The 23,407-nt window shown below is 30.7% G+C and overlaps 1 protein-coding gene across 2 annotated transcripts; it reads right to left on the reverse strand.

The window, feature by feature from the left end:
* Nucleotides 1-372: 372 nt before the first annotated feature.
* dx (deltex E3 ubiquitin ligase) lies at nt 373-23,140 on the reverse strand. 2 transcript variants are annotated; one of them, XM_075363989.1, is made up of 9 exons: nt 22,585-23,140; nt 20,722-20,870; nt 16,064-16,238; nt 13,204-13,431; nt 11,222-11,478; nt 6,422-6,542; nt 5,399-5,595; nt 4,178-4,320; nt 373-4,069 (listed from the first exon to the last, which is right to left on the reverse strand). In XM_075363989.1, the coding sequence occupies exons 1-9, from the start codon at nt 22,787-22,789 to the stop codon at nt 3,772-3,774; spliced, it is 1,773 nt and encodes a 590-aa protein (XP_075220104.1). In that variant the 5' UTR covers nt 22,790-23,140; the 3' UTR covers nt 373-3,771. The 2 variants fall into 2 exon arrangements, with proteins under 2 accessions (XP_075220104.1, XP_075220105.1); XM_075363990.1 differs by having other exon boundaries at nt 22,589-22,644.
* Nucleotides 23,141-23,407: the final 267 nt, after the last annotated feature.

Raw genomic sequence — 23,407 nt, forward strand, 5'->3', positions numbered from 1 at the left:
ATATGGCTCCAGGTCCAACCTCTATATATTTTGAATTTGCGATTTATTGTATAAATAACTAATTGTATTAAATGTATATTAACTATTATATCTTTTATTACTAAATTACAACTAATATATCTGAAACTTACTTCAACAGTTCATACAAGAAATTCAAGAATGATTGAATTCTAACACAGAGTATAATAATTAAGAATAACATTTCACTCAAAAATACAAGCTAATGCTAATATCAATCTTCTTTTCATATAGTAAACTAAATGTGACAATCAAAATTAATAGAAATAATCAATAATAAAAATAAATAATTAAAAAAATTCCTACATATTATATATAATATTTTTTTTTTTTTTTTTAAATACAATGGCAAGGATTATGCATTTACAGATCTAATCTTAATAGATGGCAAGAAAAATTAGGAACTGTTTTAACTACATTTTACATATGTGGATTCAGAAAATGCATTTTACAATACTATTTAATAATAATAAAAAAAAATAATTTTTTTTTTTTAATTACACATTATATTCTTTAATGTGATAAAACATACATAATTTTAAAGGAAAAATCAGTAACATAAAAACTACACCATTAAAATATAAATTTAACAAAAACAGTTAAAAATACAAGAAAAATTCTGAAATCATAAATAAAAAATATAGGCTGACACAGAGATGTATACCCATTTTGGAATGAACAGAACGCCAGTAAGTTTTATTATGCTGGCAGGAACATGTGGAGAAACAGATACCATTTATCTTAAGTGGCAAAAATTATATCTGGAAGGTGATTACCATCTTCCCTGATTCATGTTTCAAGTCAAGAAATAAAGCTACCCACATCTGTTCCAGTGTCTCCTGTATGATCTGCTGTACCTCACTACGAATACCTGTCTTCAGTTGCTGTACTGTACAGGGTTTTTCAACATATACCCGCTCCTTTGAGTATCCCCACAGGAAGAGGTAGCACAAAATCAGGTTGGGAGATCACGGGGCAAAGGAACATCTCCAAACCTGGAAATCTGAATCCCTGCCTCTCATATATGCATCGTATGTGAACAAGCAATTTTCCACTGAACACTCAGGCATGGTAACTGAAATAAATGGCACTAGTTCACATGCATGTGACGACAAACAAATTACAGGTTGGAGTAATAGTAACAGTATTTGATTCATTCCAAAATGGGTATACATCTCTGTGCCATGCTGTAGAATATCCATTAATTCATAAGCAAAATGTTTCTTGATTTTTTTAGAACAATTTCTCTGGTCAGCTTTGGATTATAAATTCTGCATTTCAGTTAAATTTAGAAAGTTTCTATTTTGTGATCTGTTATCAAGTTTCATGTATACTTATAATCCATAACAATCTTTCTTATTTAAATTCACTCTTTGCAGTATAGAAACCGCCTTATATTTGCATAAACAAGTAGAAATATTTTTGTAAAACTCAGTGAAATTACTTAGATCACCAGAAAGAAAGAAAAAATTGCTAACTATTGAAGCTTAAATGTTACAATCTTCAGAAGATAATTAAAAGCACCAAACATATGTTTGTTTCTCGGAACTGTGTAATATAATAAGCATATAATACATACATACGAGGTGCGACAATAAAGTAATGAGACTGATTTTTCTTTGCAAGATGTGGCAACCCTGCAGCTTGCGTAGGCACACCATCTTTGACCTTGATCTATAAGCTACTTCTAGTCCAAGCGGCACATTGATGCAACTGCTTAGTCGTGAGTTGTGCTGTAATAAGTGAACACGTGTTTGTGTCTCTCGTCACAGAAATGAAACCGCAAAATACTGCGCAACGGTATGCCATTTCTTTTTGCGTTAAATCGGGTGAACATGCAACGACAATTTACGGTAAGCTTCAGAAGGCTTTTGGAGAGGAGGTTATGTCAAGAGCTTAAGTTTTTCGGTGGCATAAAATTTTTAGTGAAGGCAGAACGAATGTTGAAGATGAAGACCGCAGTGGACGACCATCAACCTCACGGACAGATGTCAACTTGACCAGGGTGCGTGAAATCGTATGATCTGATCGAAGATTATTCGTGAAAATGATTGAAAAAGAACTCAACATCAATCGAGAAACGGTTTGTCTAATATTAACTGAAGATCTTGGTATGAGAAAGATTTGTGCAAAAATGGTCCCCAAAAATCTCACACAACAACAGCGAGAAACACGGAAAAATGTGGCAGCCGATCTGTTAGAGCAAACAGAAATCAATCCAGATTTGTTGAGCCGTGTTATCACTGGTGATGAAGGTTGGTTTTTTCAATACGATACAGAGACAAAACGCCAAAGTTCGCAATGGTGCTCAAAGGGATCCACCCAGACCAAAAAAATCTCGCATGTCAAAGTCAAAAGTGAAATGCATGCTTGTGTGCTTCTTCGATTCCAAGGGAATTGTTCATAAAGAGTGGGTGCCTTCTGGACAAACAGTTAACCAATATTTCTACAAAGAAATTTTAGAAAGACTTCGTAAACGAGTTTTTCGTGTCCGTGCCAACATTGCTGATAATTGGATTCTGCATCACGATAATGCGCCATCCCATACTGCTCTGTCAGTACAGCAATTTTTAACCCCTAAAAACAAATTTCGGTACTACCACAGCCACCTTATTCACCAGATATCGCTCTGTGCGACTTTTTTCTATTTCAAAGAGTCAAAATATGGCAGTCAAGGGACACCATTTTGAAACAACACAAGATGTCCAAAAAGCTGTGACGTGGGTCTTAGAGGACATTACAGAAGATGAGTTCCAGAAATGTTACCATCAATGGCAGAAGCGCTGGAATAAATGTGTGCAATCAGAGGGGAACTACTTTGAAGGAGACAACACTAAACATGACTAAAACAGTAAGCAACATTTTTTTTCACATCAGTCTCATTACTTAATTGTCGCACCTCTTATATAATATATAAAAGTTATAATTAATTATTCAAAGAAAAAACAATTCATCCATTTTATGACAATCAGCAAAAAATGTATGATTAATGAACAATCATAATTTAATTGCAATCATATAATATTTAACATAACATTACTAATGATAATAATGTGATTATTTTGCATTGTGGTTTCAGCTTAGGTTATCATTTAATTTTTTTTTAGTTAAAAACTAGGTATATATTCTAAGTGATAAAAAATAATATTAAAGTTTATTTATTATATCATTTTTATGCATTTATATATTTCAGAATGTTTAATCATCAAGATTTAATCGTTATATTTGACTGTATAGAATACCTTAACTGTCAGTAATGTTAACCACTTCATGTTCTATTAAAAAAAGAGTGGAAAAGGGAAGACTGTGGCATATTTTTATTATAAAAAAAATTATAGAGACTCCAAAAAAGTAATGTAATACACATTTATAATTCATTTACTTCAAATAAATGTAAAATATTAAAATAAATAAAATGTAAAGTAAATGTAAAATCACTTTCAAAACATTGCATATAGTTTTAAAGCCATCATAATATTATTTTGTTTAGCTCACTGTTATAACCTTTCACTTTTTCATGAATTTCAAATCTTCATGAGTATCAAAAAAATTGGTGAAATTCGAATAATTTCCATTTAATTTTCATATGTTATTATTATTTCAATTTTTATTCATTATACTTACACTAGTGTATTTCATATTAAAATTCTGAAAAAAGAAAAAAAAGAAGCGGTTTTCATAAATTTTGATGATGAAGAGAACATTTTAGGTAAATAACTAATTCCACAAAAAAAATTACAAATACTAATGTTATCACTGTACACCATGAGCAGCAAGTTCCTTAAGACAATTATCTAAAAATGAAGGATCAAACCTAGAATTTGGTTCAGTTTTATGATGTATATCATTCCAAGTAACAACATCTTCTCTGCCAGTAGTCACAGATCTACCAACAGTAAATACAAGACGACGTTGAAAAGCTATATGTAAGAGTTGCAACACTTGCCGTCCCTTATGTGTATCTGGCAAGTAACAGACACGTGGAAAACCTACTGCATAATATGGTCGACCTGGATTTGGATGTTCTGGGCCTTGAATTCCTGATGCAATGCTGGAAAAAATATATTAATAAGTATCAATTTATTAAAACAACTATAAAAATATAGCAAAAAATTATCTCATAAATATTAGATTTTTTTTCAAATTATATTTTACTTACTGATATGTAATTTGTATTGTTCTAGTACCCGGGAACCCTAAAAGTGATGAATTCAGTAACAGCCATTCCATAGTGCCAGGAGGTTGATTGCCCCGTTTTTCACCATATATCTGCATGCAAACTGGACACTGTATGTACAACCACTGTAAACAAAAATTTAAGCAAACAATATTAATATCACCTGATATCAGTCCGTCTAATTATAAAATGTAAATTTCAATTCAACAAATTACTTAATAAAAATGTAAACAAAATTGTACACAGTCTGATATAACAACAAATCTGTTAGAAAAACAGATTTAAGTACAAGCAATTATTTTATCTTAATCACAATTGTTTTCAGTTATTAAAAAATTAAAAACTCATTTCATAATAATGGTAAATAATTACTTTTTTCTTTTTCTTTGGTTAATTTCACAAACTTACAACACAGTTTCATTTCATAACTGAATTTTTTTTTTAAACTGAAGAAAAACCAAACAGAAGTTATTATTTTTCTTATTACTTCATAAGTAATCATAACCCAATTTTACACCCATGTGAAACAATTTTTGTTTTGTAAATATTCCCTATTAACAATCTAATACTTAATTTTATCTTATTACCGCAGCATAATTTGGGAAATAATGGATGAGAGCTTTCATTATCAAGCATTGTTAGACATTAGCTGATTCAATTAGAATGTGTACTTTAACAGTAGTTACTGTGTACAAAAGTGGTAAATAATATCACACAGCTATAAGTGTGTGTGTGTGTGTGTGTGTGTGTGTGTATATATATATATATATATACATATAGTATTTTTATACAATGCATATGTCTAATGTCAATGCATATGTCACAATTTCAGTGTTTGTTAACTGAATTAGATTTTATTGTATCAACAGATGTTTAATGTCTATATTTTATAGGTTAGTTTACTTTTTGTTCTGTTTACAAGCATTTTTAAGTAATCATTCTTAATTTTTTTTTGTAAGGTGAATAATTACTGTTTTTACCAAATACTGCTGGACCAAGTTATAAATTTGGAAAGACAGAATTTATTACATGTTGAGGTGTTAGCATGAACCTCATGAACCCAAGTAGAAAGAATTATCTAACAAAAGCACAAAAAAAAATATATATAATAAGTATAGGATTAAATTTATGGAATTACAAATAAATATTAAAATTAATTTTAAAAAAAATATCATAAGAGACAGAACCATAAATATCACCTACTTGATGTGAATTTGGCTGACTAGTCAACATTGAATTCAAACAATCCAAATGCAGTCTGTGTAAACAGTGGGTTAATGAAACAATGATACCAGCTGAATCTAACTCACAAAGACATACTGGACAGCAACCCCAGCCATCAGAACAATTTTCAACAACTTGAACATACTGCGATATACATTCACTAGCAGCATCAACACCTAGAATGTTAATTACAAAAGCAAATAAGACAACAGGTAAAGTAAAATGAATATACAATTATTCTTAAAATAAACAATAACTAGACAATTCAAGAGATATATCATTAATATTTTGAAATTTTACAACCTCACAATGAGCTATAAACAGAAAACATTTATTTAGGTCTATTGCTGAACTCCCAATGATTAAAATCTACTAGTAATACAGGCACTGAATACAGTTCAAAGTAATCATCTTCTTATTTATGGAGTAGAATTTGGCTATAAAAAGCCAAATTATTCTTTGTTATTAAAAAGAGATAACAGTAACATCTACTTACCTACCTCTATTTGTTATCAATACTTCTTGAATTGTTTTAAATGACTAGGTCTAAATCAAAGTTGATAGTAGTCAATAATCCAGGTGCTTACATACTGAAGCTTAGAGGAACGGTAGCTCTATTTATGAACTACTCTAGGAATCCAATTCCTTTCCAGGTGTTGCACAAAGACCAAAATAATGGTTGATGTACCTGTCAAGTAAATCTGGACCTACTGATATCCTTAAGTAACAATAATTATTCATATCAAGATTTGAAATTGATTCTGTACTTAAATCATTTGAAGTTCTTTTTAAAATTTAAATTATACATTTATCAAAAAGCCAGATAAAGTATGCGAAGATGTCCATGAAATGAAGTATTTTATGACCTAATTTTAAGTGGTCTTGTGATTTACAAAATAGTACATACAAGTCTTCAGAAAGACTATGTCATTTCATTTGATAAAATATAGTTATTTTATTAAAAAATCTTATGAATATCAAAAAAAAATATTTAATTCTTACCAACTATAGCACCTTTAATATGGATTTGTTCTTTATCTTTCTTTGATCTATTATTAGTAATACGATTAGGACGATGATCAAATACATCATCACTATTCACACTGCAATCCAAGAGATCATTCTGTGAAAAAAACAAAAATTATGACTTTAATTAGTAACTGTGATTAAAGTAAAAAAAGAACTTACAACTTAGATTTCAATAAAAAAAATAGTACATTGATAATAAAAAAGGAAAACAAAAATAACCACAAAATTTTAATGAACCTCCAAGTTAACTTGGAACAAGATGTTTTATTTAAGCTAGTAAAAGTTATATAACTACTTCTAAATTGATTGTGGCTAACAACTCGATGCTGCATTTGATCATCTTAATGGAATGTTCTGCCAAGCAGCAATCGCTTACAATATCATTGTCTTTAACCGTTCCTGTTCTTTGTGGACTTTTTATACCCTTCGTTCTTATCTTTTATCTAATCAGCTTCACCTAATTCCTAAAAGAGCTGTTGTTGACAATTTTTCTCCTCTCAGAGTGTGACCTATCCAACATCCTTTCTGCCTCAGAATTATATATCAGAGTGCTTTATCCTTAGCAAACTTTCTTAACACTTCATTTTTCACTAGGCCCACTCATTTTATTTTCTCTATTTTCCTCCAAATCCAGTTTAAAATCTGTCTTTTCACTTTTCTCATGTACACATGCATGTCTCACACACACATGCACCAAAATAATCTGCAAGTAGCATTTTACCAATCCTTTCCTCAGCTCTAAATTCATAATGCTGAATAATATTTATATTTTTCAAAGCCTCCTCTATGAATCATGAGACCTTGCCGTTGGTGAGTGGGCTTGAGTGCTCAGGGATACAGAGTAGCTGGACCGAAGGTGCAACCATATCGGAGAGGTATCTGTTGAGAGCCAGACTAAGGAATGATTCCTGAAAGAGGGCAGCAGCTCTTTCAGTAGTTGTTAGGGGCGTGAGTCACAATGACTTAAACAGCCGTATCAACATCACTCAGTCCTCTGAGCACTGCGCAGCTGAAAGCAATGGAAAACTACAGCTGCTTTTTTTCCAAGAAAATGTGGCTCTCTGCATTTTCACATAGCAATAATGGAGGCGCCTTCCTTGGTAAAATATTCTGGAGGTAAAAAAGTCCCCCGTTCGGATCTCCGGGTGGGGACTACTAAGGAAGGGGTCACCAGAAAATTAAAAAATAACATTCTATGAGTCGGAGCGTGGAATGTTAGAAGCTTAAAAAAGGTTGGTAGGCTAGAAAATTTAAAAAGGGAAATGGATAGGGTGAATGTGGATATAGTAGGAATTAGTGAGGTTCGGTGGGAAGAGGAAGGCGACTTTTGGCCAGGTGATTTTAGAGTAATTAACTCAGCGTCAAATAATGGGCAGGCAGGAGTAGGTTTCGTGATGAACAAGAAGATAGGGAGGAGAGTGGAGTATTTCAAAACGCATAGCGATAGAATCATTGTAATAAGGATAAAATCAAAACCTAAACCGACAACGATTGTTAACGTTTATATGCCTACAAGCGCCCATGATGATGATGAGGTAGAGTGTGTATACGAAGAGATTGATGAAGCAATTAAACACGTAAAAGGAGATGAAAATTTAATAATAGTTGGAGATTGGAATGCAAGCATTGGAAAAGGCAAGGAAGGAAATATAGTGGGTGAATACGGGCTGGGCAAAAGGAATGAAAGAGGGGACCGACTTATAGAGTTTTGCACGAAGTATAATTTAGTAATTGCCAACACCCAATTTAAAAATCATAATAGAAGAATATACACCTGGAAAAAGCCAGGCGATACTGCAAGGTATCAGATAGATTATATCATGGTTAAGCAAAGATTTAGAAATCAACTCGTTGACTGCAAAACTTACCCTGGAGCAGACATTGATAGCGACCATAATTTGGTGATAATGAAATGTAGATTGAGGTTTAAAAACCTGAAGAAAAGTTGTCAGATGAATCGGTGGAATTTAGAGAAGCTTGAGGAAGAGGAGGTAAAGAAGATTTTTGAGGAGGACATCGCAAGAGGTCTGAGTAAAAAAGATAAGGTAGAAAATGTAGAAGAAGAATGGGAGAATGTTAAAAAGGAAATTCTTAAATCAGCAGAAGCAAACTTAGGCGGAATAAAGAGAACTGGTAGAAAACCTTGGGTTTCAGACGATATATTGCAGCTGATGGATGAACGTAGAAAATATAAGAATGCTAATGATGAAGAAAGTAAAAGGAACTATCGGCAATTAAGAAATGCTATAAATAGGAAGTGCAAACTGGCGAAAGAAGAGTGGATTAAAGAAAAGTGTTCAGAAGTGGAAAGAGAAATGAACATTGGTAAAATAGATGGAGCATACAGGAAAGTTAAGGAAAATTTTGGGGTACATAAATTAAAATCTAATAATGTGTTAAACAAAGATGGTACACCAATATATAATACGAAAGGTAAAGTCGATAGATGGGTGGAATATATAGAAGAGTTATACGGAGGAAATGAATTAGAAAATGATGTTATAGAGGAAGAAGAGGAAGTTGAGGAGGATGAAATGGGAGAAACAGTACTGAGATCTGAATTTAGGAGAGCATTAAAAGATTTAAATGGCAGAAAGGCTCCTGGAATAGACGGAATACCTGTAGAATTACTGCCCAGTGCAGGTGAGGAAGCGATTGATGGATTATACAAACTGGTGTGTAATATTTATGAAAAAGAGGAATTTCCGTCAGACTTCAAAAAAAGTGTTATAGTTATGATACCAAAGAAAGCAGGGGCAGATAAATGTGAAGAATATAGAACAATTAGCTTAACTAGTCATGCATCAAAAATCTTAACTAGAATTTTATACAGAAGAATTGAGAGGAGAGTGGAAGAAGTGATAGGAGAAGACCAATTTGGTTTCAGGAAAAGTATAGGGACAAGGGAAGCAATTTTAGGCCTCAGATTAATAGTAGAAGGAAGATTAAAGAAAAACAAACCACCATACTTGGCGTTTATAGACCTAGAAAAGGCTTTCGATAACGTAGATTGGAATAAAATGTTCAGAGTTTTGAAAAAATTAGGGTTCAAATATAGAGATAGAAGAACAATTGCTAACATGTACAGGAACCAAACAGCAACAATAACAATTGAAGAACATAAGAAAGAAGCCCTAATAAGAAAGGGAGTCCGACAAGGATGTTCCCTATCTCCGTTACTTTTTAATCTTTACATGGAACTAGCAGTTAATGATGTTAAAGAACAATTTAGATTCGGAGTAACAGTACAAGGTGAAAAGATAAAGATGCTACAATTTGCTGATGATATAGTAATTCTAGCCGAGAGTAAAAAGGATTTAGAAGAAACAATGAACGGCATAGATGAAGTCCTACGCAAGAACTATCGCATGAAAATAAACAAGAACAAAACAAAAGTAATGAAATGTAGTAGAAATAACAAAGATGGACCGCTGAATGTGAAAATAGGAGGAGAAAAGATTATGGAGGTAGAAGAATTTTGTTATTTGGGAAGTAAAATTACTAAAGATGGACGAAGCAGGAGCGATATAAAATGCCGAATAGCACAAGCGAAACGAGCCTTCAGTAAGAAATATAATTTGTTTACATCAAAAGTTAATTTAAATCTCAGGAAAAGATTTTTGAAAGTATATGTTTGGAGTGTCGCTTTATATGGAAGTGAAACTTGGACAATCGGAGTATCTGAGAAGAAAAGATTAGAAGCTTTTGAAATGTGGTGCTATAAGAGAATGTTAAAAATCAGATGGGTGGATAAAGTGACAAATGAAGAGGTATTGCGGCAAATAGATGAAGAAAAAAACATTTGCAAAAATATAGTTAAAAGAAGAGACAGACTTATAGGCCACATACTAAGGCATCCTGGAATAGTCGCTTTAATATTGGAAGGACAAGTAGAAGGGAAAAATTGTGTAGACAGGCCACGTTTGGAGTATGTAAAACAAATTGTTGGGGATGTAGGATGTAGAGGGTATACTGAAATGAAACGACTAGCACTAGATAGGGAATCTTGGAGAGCTGCATCAAACCAGTCAAATGACTGAAGACAAAAAAAAAAAAAAAAAAAAATTTTTCAAAGGCTTCCTTTGACACTGCAATCTGTGTCATGATCTTTATTCTATTCTTCCCCAGAAATTTGTACCTCCTATTCTTTCCACTATCTTCATTAGCATGTTGTTTGGATGTTCTACAGTTCATAGGCCAAGAATTTTTGTTTTTAATAAACAGAGATCACCAGTTTAAAAGAGTAATATATAACATTTAAAAAACGTTGTAATTGATCATAGATTGAACATGGTGAATTTGAATTGTAAAGTATTTTTTAATTATAAAATATTACTGCATTAATAATGATTGTAAATAATAATAAATATTGAAGACCATCGAATTGAAAGATAATTAAGAAAGACACTGCTGAACTGCCAAGTTCTGTTTTTAATTGTTGAATTTGATGGTTCATATTTTTTTTTTGCTTGATGAATTAAAATCACCCCGTAAGCAAGGAGCTTGTGCACGGAACTAACAATTTTTTTCACGGCCAGACATGGCATTTTTCTCGATTCCATGCCTGGCCATGATTCAAATCCAGGACCTCCAGATGAAAGGCCAAGACATTACCACTCTGCCACCGAGATCAGCAGTATTATATTGATAATATAAAATAACTGAGGACAGTATATAACAACTACCAATTTTATACAGTTCACATGCATGGTGTTGCTGATTAATTATCTAATTAAACACATAGACAGAAAAATATTTAAAAAAAAATCATACCCTTGATGTTCTTAGTTCGCTATCGTGACTGAGATAAGTCGATACAGTATCCACACTAGGCCTCCTGCCACTCTTTGTACTACTACTGTCTGCATCCAAAACTTCACTTTTGTCACTACTATTAGTATTATTATTATTATTGCTATTACTACAAGAATTATTATTAATATTATTGTTACTACTACTAGTATTACTACTGTTATTGTTTGAAGTTGAATTTTGATTTTGATGTTGTAAACTATTCCCATTCTTGTTACCTACACACAAAAAATAATAAACTTTAAATTAACAAAATTATGATATAAATTTTAGAATATTAAATCATTATACTACATGCTATTTTATTACATTACAAGGTTAAAAAATTTGTAATTTTTATTCAGCATGCTAAATAATCAAAAGCAAATCAATATACACAATACAATACTGAGATATTGATTTAAAATGATTTTTTTCACTCTAGCATGATCATTTTTATAGAGATTAAAAACATTATAGAAGCATTTCTATGTAACAATAAGTGAATTCTGACCACAGCATAATATTTTATTCTATTAAATATTGGGCGTTATTATATTATTGCATTATAAATAATGCTTTTATCATACACAGGAAATATTTTTTAAAACATTTTGCATAATTTTTTTTTGTCCTGTTAATATATTTTCACAATTAATTATTTTTAAGAGACATTCCATTAACATTTCTTTATGAAGCAAAATCCATGTAAAGTTAAACATTTTTATTACATACAATACTAGATGGATGCACGCAAATTTAAAAAGAATATTTTTAATATGATTTCAAAACCTTTATAACTTTCTGGCAACACAAATGCATTTAAATTTAGAACTATTCTTATATAAATTTTCATGTTGTCAGATCAATAGGGGTTGAAAAATATCATCAAAAATCAATATAAGAAAGATATCAAATCATGAATAATGGCGAGAAAATTTAGTCATCAGTTTGCCTATATTAAAAAGTTTTACTTTACTTAAAGCCTAATGCTTTATAACAGGATTTTTTTTTTAAATCCTGTTATAGTGAATTTTTTCCAAACACCAAAGTTCTAGAAAATGCAACATTACAAAAATGAAAAAAAATACACAATTAGTACTCAACACACTATAACTGTACTATTTCTACAGATAACTACCATAGCTTATTTATATTTTTTATCTTCTTTTTCTTTGGTCCACAATCTGTATGTTAGTTGTCATCTGCTCTCCATATGGATCAGTTTTGAATTTTCTTCTTTATAAGAACTGAAATTCTCCATTATTAATTACTTTATATGATGGGAGCTGAGATCTTACTCTGTATTGCTTCTTTAAACCTAAACTCTCAACTATGGTTTTGACAATTCCCTCACGCAATAAAATATGGTCAATAAGTTTGTCACCTCATTTTACAAAGTTTTCCGTGATTCTCCTTCTTTTCCTTTTTTAAGCTTCTTCATTGCTGACTTTATCAATCCACAATATTCTCAATAATTTTCTATAGCACCACAAATCAAATAACTTGAGTATCTTATTTCTTACCTTCCAATTGTACAAGTGCTGTGCTCTAAATGAAAATCCTGAGGAATCCTTTTCCTCATTTCCAGATTTATTTCTTTAACAGCAAGCAATTAAAGACTGTTAAAGTATTCTAACATTCATCCCAAAATTCAGTATTAAATTAACACTTAAAAAAAGAAAAAAATTAAAAAAGGAAAAAGAGTCTGGCTCAAAATTACCCCTTTACATCATTATACAAACTCATTCAGCTGATTAAAGTAACCCAGAATTTCCATGTAAAGCTTTTTATTTTTTTTCACATTTTATATTTATACTTTCAAGTTTTATTTAATAAATGTTAATTATTTAAAAATTATAATTTCATTAAATTAATCAAGGTATATTATAATTAATATTCACTATAATGACTAATTTAATTTATTAAAAAAAGATAATGAGAAATAAATTTTTAATACTAACCAAATATATTTAGGTTGCTTAATATAGCTTTAGCAATATTGGTATGTCCTTCATTAGATTTACATTTCTTCAAATGTTTTTTACTTCCACTGCCAATTCCATTCGCTGATGCTGATCCACTGTTACTATTACTTGATTTTTTATGATTATTACCACTGTTACTGCTATTATTGCTGGCAGTACTATCACCATTATGAGTATTATGATTTTTCCTCAGCATTCTTAAACCTAAATTCACATAGATATTAGAATTCACAAAATTTTGTTAAATATATTATCAACAATTGTTTTTAATAAATAATTTAATTCTAGAACACTAAATTATATAGTAAAGAACCATCTTATAATATTGGTAGTACTTTCACATTTGTATACATTATCTTCAACCACATTTAACAAGTGGTTGATAAAATTTTTTATAATAAAGTAATATGAACATACTGTAATAAAACACAGTGCTACCAATACTATAAGGTGATCTGGTAGTTCCATAAATTATTTTTACTTCCTTGTACGAAGTAAAGGAAGTATTGTGATCATGAAAGATTTCGGTTTACAGATTTCAACAGAAATATCCATTTTTACCATCTCTGAATCCGTTTTAACTAGTTTCAGCATGAAGTCTGTATGTACGTAAGTATGTATTACATATCTCACATAACTCAAAAATGATTAGCCGTAAAATGTTTAGATTTTGGATTTAAGACTGTTGTAACATCTAGTTGTGCACCTCATCTTTTGATTGTAATCAACTGAACCAAAGGTGTCTAAAAGAGCCCAAAATCCAAAAAATTTGATTTTGGACTTTTTCTTAATGGCAGTAATAAGTCCTCATTGAGAGCTTTCAACGATATATCATAAGTGGTACTTATCTTCATTGGTTCCATAGTTATAGCCAAATAAAATTTTAATTAATGAAATATTTGGATCTTACAAGGGGAAGGCACATTGGTTCAAATCAGACTTCACCCTTTTTTTTTTAATTTAAATATATTGATTTATTAATAACTATTCATCTCTGATAGTAAAAAAATCTTTTACATTAAATAATAATTCAATAATAAGAATAAAAAAAAGAAAATATGAAAAATATCAGTCGTTATTAATAACATAAAATTTTATGTACTTTTCAATTTAAAAAATGTGTATATGTAATTTTATAGGCATACAAGGAATCATGTAGTGTCCACATCAGATTTTTTAATCATTAGTTAAAAAAGGCTCATTTAAAAATTTTGAAATCTGGGAAATGAATTAAAACTGAAATTACAAACTGTAGTCTTTTTTACTTCAAAGCAGCCTATCAGACCACAGAATATAATTTCTTTTTTGGCTTCTTTTTCATATTTCCTTCATTTCTTTAGAGTGCACCCGTTTTCCTTCTTCTGTCCATTTTCTTCTAATGTTCTTACTTTCTTCATCCGCAAGAACCTTTACATTAAAAATTATTTCTCTAAACTTGATTCTATACAAACATCCTCATTTTTTTTATCCTTAGGTTTTGAAATTTCTCTTTTATCTGGTTTTTATATATCCTGATTGGCTTTTTAGTTTCAAAACTAACAAAATTTTTATAAGCTAAAACCAACATTAGGATCTATCTCTTAAAAAATATATTTCCTAACTGTGTAGTATTCAAAAAAATAGATAAATGAATATATAAGAAGGGTGTGTGTAGTACTTCCTATAAAAATTAGTAAAAGACTACAAGTTAAAATTCAGATAAAAGTATATCAACCTTAAGAGATTGAAAAGTTTGTCAGTTCTGTTAGTAGTTCAAGTCCCAATGCAAGAAATACATGCTAAACAAAAAATTGTTCAACAAATAACGTCAGTGATCAGGTATTTTATTATGACTATAATAATTTTTATGTCATAATTAATGTTCTTATAGCATAATTTGCTTATTTAATGATTACGTGTAGTTTATTGTAATTAAAAGTAGATTTTTTCATAAGGAAAATCAGTGAACAAATATAAAATAAAATCTAGACTGTTTAAATTACAAACAGTGATACATTACAAAATAAATTTACAGATAATCAAATTTTAATTCCTAGAAGTCATAGATTATTTTATAATTTGTCAGTGTTAAAAAAAACTGATGAAACTAAAATTGGATAATCTTAACACATTGTTTCTGGGAATTTAATAGTAAAAAAATAGATAATGTATCATTTACTAAATATTATTTTTTAAAGAAAAATATAAAATTTTATTACTGATAAAATGTAAATCTAAAGATCAGAAAAATTACCATAATTCAGTAAATTAATTAATCCAATGAAATAAGCTAATACTTCCATTACCTCAAAAACACAGCCTTTTATAAGACTGAACAAGTCATGCATGTACTTTTAATATTCTACACAAAGATACAAAGAAGGTAAAAAAATTATTTTTTCCCACAGAACAAATCCTATTAGGTTATAATTTATAAAAAGGTTAAAAAATTTCCAAATTAATCAATGTACTAGCAGTGAAGAACAGATAGTCAATTCAGTTCTTCAGTTTTACTTAAACAGAAATGTAATAACACCTATCAGTTCTTTAACCAGGTTTCTTTTAATTCAACAACATCAAGCCTTATTAGGATAAGCATACTGAAGTTACAGTATCAAAAGCATTACAAATTAACTTACTTTCTACTGAGAAGTACATGACGACAACACTATGAAAATTAGATATGAAATTGCCCATGTTTCTACTTCTACAAATTCGAAACAATTTTTTAATTGATAAGATGCGCCTTACTATTTTAGCTTTTATTTGATAAGATGTAAGCATGTATGAAAAGAATAAGTTTTAATTTCATATTTTTTATGATCAATATTTGCTTCTACCAAACATATAAACATACCTGCCATATTTGCAGCTTCCTTTGGAGTAACTTTGATCAGTGGGTATGGTGCATGTTGTGTCCTTCTAACACTTCTAACATATCCAGTATTATTACGCATCTGTGTTAAATTGCAAAAATTTATTATGTACGGGAAACCTAAATATGTTTTGCTCACATCTATTGTCTGTTCACCCTAAAAAGAGAGAAAGGTGTATCATACATATACTATAATGAAAAGAAGTACAATTTTTAAACTAAGTAATAAATAAAAGCCAGTAAACATTCTTAATACATATAATAAACCATGACAAGATTATTATAGCAATTATAACGTCATTACAGATTTTCAGTGAAGACAAACAATGTAACATATTTTAAAGCATATTATATATGAGGCATATTGATAAAGTAAGGGCTGTCAGGTTATATTTAAATATTAGTTGGTCAGAACACAGTTTCATGCATGCAGGGCTATCTATCGGCTATTTACAAAGCCACTGCAGTTGTTGTTTTGATTTAGTAGTCCTTTGCCAGCTGGTGAATGCAGAATTACAATGTTCGTGGCAATCACTTCTCCTGCCATTTTTGAAGTGCACGCTGTGATTCAATTTTTGTGTGCAAAAGGATCTTCAGCTGCTGAAATTCATCAGGAGTTGTGCCTAGTATATGGACCTACCATAATGAATGAAGGAAAGGTTAGACAATGGTGACTTTAAAAATGCCTGAACAAATGTTCATGATGAAAAGCCAAATAGCAGGCCCAGTATTCAGACTGGACTAAATCGTTGAACAAGTGAACCAAAAACTGTGATGTGATAGGCGATTGACGATTAGTGCTCTGGCTAATGAATTTCTGCATGTTGGATGCACCTCTATCTACAAGAGTGTCATAGAAGAGACGTGGATATCTTACACCAATGTAGAATCAAAACAACGGTCAATGCAGTGGTGCCATTCAAGTTCCCCAAAACTAAAAATGTTTAAGCAATCTCTGTAGTCGAGTCAAAAAATGTTGGCTACTGTTTTTTAGGACGAAAAGGATGTCATTTTGGTTGATTTCATGGAACGTGGATCAACAATTACAGTTGACGTGTACTGCAAAACACTCACCAAACTGAGACATGCAATCCAAAATCGAAAATGCAGGAAACTGTCGTCCAGCGTAATCCTCCTTCACAACACGTGTCCTCACACCCGCTGCCTTAACCAAGAAAGAAGATTCAAGATTTTCGTTGGGAACTTTTTGACCACCCTCCACAAAGTCCTAAACTTGCACCTAGCAAACTACTACCTCTTCTTGCATTTGAAAAAGTGGCTTGGTGGACAATGATTTGAAAACAGCGAGGAACTCAAGACTGCCACTGTCAACTGGTTAATTCCTAGCTGACGAACTTCTATGCAGAGGGGTTAAAGAAACTAATGCAGTATTACAAAAAGTGCTTAGAACTGAATGGCGATCATGTGGAAAAGTGATGTAGAATATTTAGTAAACTAACACTGAAGTAAAAACCTTTTCTCATGATTTAATTTTTTTTAATGACCAAACGGCCCTTACTTTATGAATATGTCTCATAAAAATTGAAGGTAAGCTCAACACAGATTTTTTTTCTTTGACAAAACTCACAAATGTTCAATCTATTTTTTCCAATATTTAAACACTTAATTTTTTCCATACATGAATTAGAACGTCATAATCAGTGTTACAGCAATGTGATACAGTTTTTCCATTTCAAAATTCCATGGGTTCAACAGGGAGTGAGGATAAAATAAAACAATACACATCCTTATAATAAAAATTCACATAGTGACAAATCCAGTCAAATGGTCCCTGCATTAACAATTTCATCGCTAATGTGCATATCCTAACTCCAATACTTTGGCCAGTATTGTCAGAGATACTTTTGCAGATCAGTAAGACAACTAATGGTAATAATTATTAGGTAACAATGTAATAATCAATCCTATCTTTATTAAACTGGACTATTGGCCATTTTTTTTCTTTTTCATTGATAATTAATTAACCACATAAGCTCAAAGTTTGTGCAAGGGAATACAAAATGAAAATTTGTTAACCTATAAAAAATATCATGCCTGATTAGGAATTAAAGTTAGGGCCTTAAGTTAGGACCTTCTGGATGAAAAGCTGAGACACTACCATTCAGAAACAGAGGTTGGCACATTTTCCAACATATACAAGTAAATTAGCCCGGTGACAATAAGATTCTAAGAAGAAAAATAACCCAGATATCTTCATTTTGAAACAATAGAAAACACATTCACATTTGGTGAGTTGACATTCTAAAACCAGGCAGGAATACTTGTTTTCAGATATTTACTATGCCAATTCATAGTCCCACATACATTAAATGTTACTTCATTGCTAAAAAAAAAACTATGTATCAATACTAGTTACTTCAAGCTTCTTTAGCATTTTTAAGCAGAAATGTGGACTTTCTTACACTTCAAAAAATATTGAGAACATAAATCAGCTGATTCTTGTGGTATTTAACCTTCAGTCTCATATGAAGAATTTTCCAAATTGCTGGTTACATGAAAGAGATATAATTTCCCAATTATGTGATTTCCAAAAAAAATCAAGAATACTCTCAAGGATTAGCAATATTTTTGGAGGTAAAATAACAACAGGTAAAACCATCTTTATTAAACTTGTTTCTTTAGATAACTAAAGTTGAATAACATTGAGTACTGTTTCACTGCATCCTGCAGACATTTATTAATGGCTAATGATAATTGCAGATATGATGCTACCTAAAATTTATTAAAAATAAAACCTTTGTTAAGACCCGGGTTTCATTTGCTCCTTTTTTATTAAAAGGAGGAACTTTAAATTTTATTAATGGAGGACTTATAAATTTTAAAATAAAAATGTTCATTTTTTTTACTCTTTATACATTCTCACTTTTTGTTACTCTTATTAATGGAACTGGTCTAATATCCTATTTTTAGTCAGTCTTCTTCCATCCTTCAAAGACTCAACTTGTTATTTGTTACTAATGTATAATTAATTGACATACTAATGATTATATACATATATTTATATATGAATTACAAGTTCAAAGAATAATAAAAATAATTTATATTATAAAATAAATAAAGACTTTTATATTTTTTTATTGAACCAGTGAATAATAAATATTTAGAATAATTAAACCTAACTGAGGTATTGAACCAAGGCGGCATATTATTCAACACCCCTATTTTAAAAAAATTAGGTAGGTAGTTTGGATGAATATACAGTGGCCTACAAATTAATCCTAACACGGCATTTTTAACAGAAAGTTTTATTTTTAAAAGAAATAATGTTTAATAGTGAAACTTTCTCAAATTTAAAGTTTATGTGACCTTTGTTTTTGAGTATCTCATTAATCCTCTGACATTGATTCCACTAAGGTAGAACAATGATTTTTGATTTCTTCATCTCGAAACCAAACCTGTATCACTAAACTAATAACGTCAGTTTTTGTGGTACAATTCGTTTTCCCAAGTCTTCTTTGAGAAGGCTCATAAATTTTCAATGGGATTCAGGTTGGGGAAGTTCCCTGGCCACGAGAGCACTTGAATTTTTTGGCTTTTGAAGAACTCTTTTGCTTTCTTTGATGTGTGACATGGTGCAAGGTCCTGTTGGAAAATTAGTTCTGGGTTCTTCTGCATAAGTGGGGCTATTTTTCTTTGGCATATGTTAATGTATTGGTCCAATTTCATCATCCCATCCACAGGCATAAGTGCTCCTGGCCCTTCATGTGTAAAACACCCTCAACACATCTTTTTGGCTGGGTGTTTGGGAGCTTGTTGCAGGTGTGCTGGCATAGTAGTCTTCTCATCTGCTGATTTACAAATGTAGGCTACTCTCTTCCCTTGGACAAAGAGATGAGTCTTGTCTGAAAAAATAACTTTTATCCAAATCTCAATAGTCCATTCTTTATGTTCCTTTGCCCATTGAAGTCTTTTTGTCTTCATAACCTGTGTCAATAACTGCTTCCTTTTACGTTTCCGAGCAATCCTTCTCACTTCCAACAATCTTCTACGAAGTTATATCAGAAATATTAGTTTCACTGGCTCTCAAGTCCCTATTAAGGTCAACAGCTGACAATCGTGGATTAATTTTGCTTTTTCTTATTAGTAATCAATCCTGTGTAGGCATGGTTTTCTTTTCCATCCACATTTTCTTTTTCTCTTTGGAGAGATGGAACCTGTTTCCCTAAACCTTTTCACGATTTCATTTACAGTACCTAACCCCACACTACACTCACTGGCAATCTGTCTTTGAGTGATTTGTGTGTTGGGACAGAGCAACAATTTTTGACTGCTTTCGTGGGGTTATATCCATTGTATTAACTAAAAAAGAATAACAAACTTATAACAGAAACTCACAAGGTCACCAAAAACTAACTGACAATTAATTACAAAAGCACAAAAACCAGTAATTCTGTTTGTATATGAACTAACAACATAACCTGAAACAGCAAGTAGTCTGCTACAGAATGAAAATTCCCTACAACAGAACAAAAATTCCCTTTGGATTAATTTGTTCGCTACTGTATAGTGTACATAGTTCAGAAGAGTGATCGTAACACTATCCTTTTGGTTTTACATATTCAATTAAAAATGTTCTGACCAACAAAGTACTATATAATTATTATAATTCACATACTTACTTTGGCCCAGGCATCTTCAATAAGATACTGAACTTCCATGTCATATGTATGCCATTCACCAGCACTATCTCCAGCCCATTCCCACTTAGCACCCTTACCAGCTGGTGAATCAGGTGGATACAACATTCTACGAACATTGTACGGTTGTCCTACAACCATAAAGCATAACACTGTAAATGTGCCAACATATAAAGATACAACTGATATAAACTAAAAACTATTATTTTTATCAATAAGCTTTATATATTATTTTCATTAAGCATTATGTACTAATAAAAAATAAAAGGTTTATTTATAAAGCATAAACCAAAAAATGCAATAAGAAAATATACATAAAATATGCATAATTAATAACATACAATAAATCTATAAACATTTATTAAATATGTATTTAATTTAAATTTTATTTAAATACTACAATATTGGTATTTACTCAGTAGCAACAGTAGTTGTTTACAATTAGGAATCAACCCTAATTTTGATGAAATTTGAAATACATCAAATTATTTAGGGCCTAAGTTATTCTTTACAATTGAAATTTTTCATCAGAAACACCTTTCACCTGAGTTATGTCCCTTGTAAGTTACACAGTACCCTCACCAAAAATGTTGTAATTCAACACTGCACCTAGGATGCACATGTATCACAATTTCTCCCTGGACTTTCACAACCTATTCTACTCATGAAAATAATGGAAAAAGCTCATATGTCTACATATGTCCCAAAATGCTTCATTTGCGAGTTACAGCTAGTGAAAGATTTCAGCTACCCTGGTTAAATGAGGTTATACTGAAATGTTTAGGATGTTAATTAAGGGGCAGAATTGGTGATTTCTTATGGTTTCTGACCTGAAAAATTGAATAAAATGGGTCCCAGAACAATATCTTCAGTATTTTTTTCTCAAAAAATACTGTAATCTGTGGTAAAAAGCAATAAATTGGGATAAAAAACCCCTGTTTTTTATGTTTGATGTACAATAACCATGCTAAATGAGTAAAACACTCATTTCACTGGGGTGGCTGAAATTCGAGCAAAATCTTTCACTAGTTATTACTCGCAAATGAAACATGTTAAGACATATGTTTAATGATTACTTTTTCCATTACTTTCATGAGTAAAATAGGTGTGTATATATATATATATATATATATATATATATATATATATATATGGGGTGGCTGAAATTCGAGCAAAATCTTTCACTAGTTATTACTCGCAAATGAAACATGTTAAGACATATGTTTAATGATTACTTTTTCCATTACTTTCATGAGTAAAATAGGTGTGTATATATATATATATATATATATATATATATAAAGTAAATAATTAGTCATATGAGCAATCAACTATTCTCACTCACTATTGATATACAAAATAATAAACAAAACTTAATTCTTATATGAAAATACAATGAACAGATGATGAATGGAGGAATATTTTATGGCCTGAAACATGTTTCTGATCCACATATATTAAGCTCTATTATTTTATCAGTAACTGCTTCGATTAACATAAAAAACTGAGTTCAAACTTCTTAAAATCATGGTGTTCCCAGATAATTTCTGAGCAATTACGCAGTTCCATGTACTTCTACAATGTTTTAACTTTTTTTTCACATGCATTTCTATGTATTTAGAATGTAAGTTTTAAAGAAATATATTTAATAAAATATAACTACTTAACATCATTTAATTACAATAAACTCAACACTTGCTTTAAGCATATACCTTCATTTATGACATATTTTAGAGAAACTTTAATGGTATAATGTTTTTTGTCTTATTTGTACAATTTTAAAAGATTATTTTATTTTGTGATACTTAATGAGAAATATATATGAATTTTCAGAAAGTAACTTACCTACTTCAGGGTCCTCAGAACATTGCTGCTTTGTTCTTAAATTAATATAATATTTTTCCAACAACGGATCTGCATCGCTTAACAAAACTCTCGTCAAATGTTTACAATAAGCTCTTTCTAGTAGCTGAGATACTTCGCTACTATACGGTCGCCAACGGTTCTGACGATTTTCCCATTCCCAAACAACTACAGCATGACCTGACATTTTTATTTATAATAATAAACAATGAAAAAGAAACTCTACGCACACAAATTCTTAGGGAGTCCGTAGCAAAATAATTTTAATTGAGCAAACTGCATACCGGTACAAACGACTTCTTTTATCAACTTCATAAATAATTTTATTAACATAACCCTACAAGAAAAGCGTACACATACTGCATACACGGGAAGGAACTTAACACTAGCTACGTTTTAAACGTATTGTTGAAACATTTTCAACAATACTAGATCAAATTAAAAACATAGCGGAAAATAAAATTACTTCCGCTAATAATAATGATAAAATTACACACTAACCCAGCACATAACCACTGACAGACTACATTCTGCAGTCCCCCACCACCAGTACATTCATATAAACTGGTAAATAGTTTCCCACGGTTGCGTCAGAAACCATATTCATCGACCAATGTCGCATAACACATGTGAGAACTGGATGAACAGATGTCAAGATAGTGGGGGTTTCCGTAGAATAAAACTTAACATCAGTTGTTCTTAAACATATTTAGTTACTAAGTATCTTCTGAATGCTTATTAAGTAAAAAATTTAGATATTTATATTAGGCATTTTAGTTTTATTTTTTTATTGCAAAAAATAAAA

The sequence above is a fragment of the Lycorma delicatula genome, chromosome 4 (assembly GCF_047948215.1).
Source record: "Lycorma delicatula isolate Av1 chromosome 4, ASM4794821v1, whole genome shotgun sequence".
Lineage (NCBI taxonomy): Eukaryota > Metazoa > Arthropoda > Insecta > Hemiptera > Fulgoridae > Lycorma > Lycorma delicatula.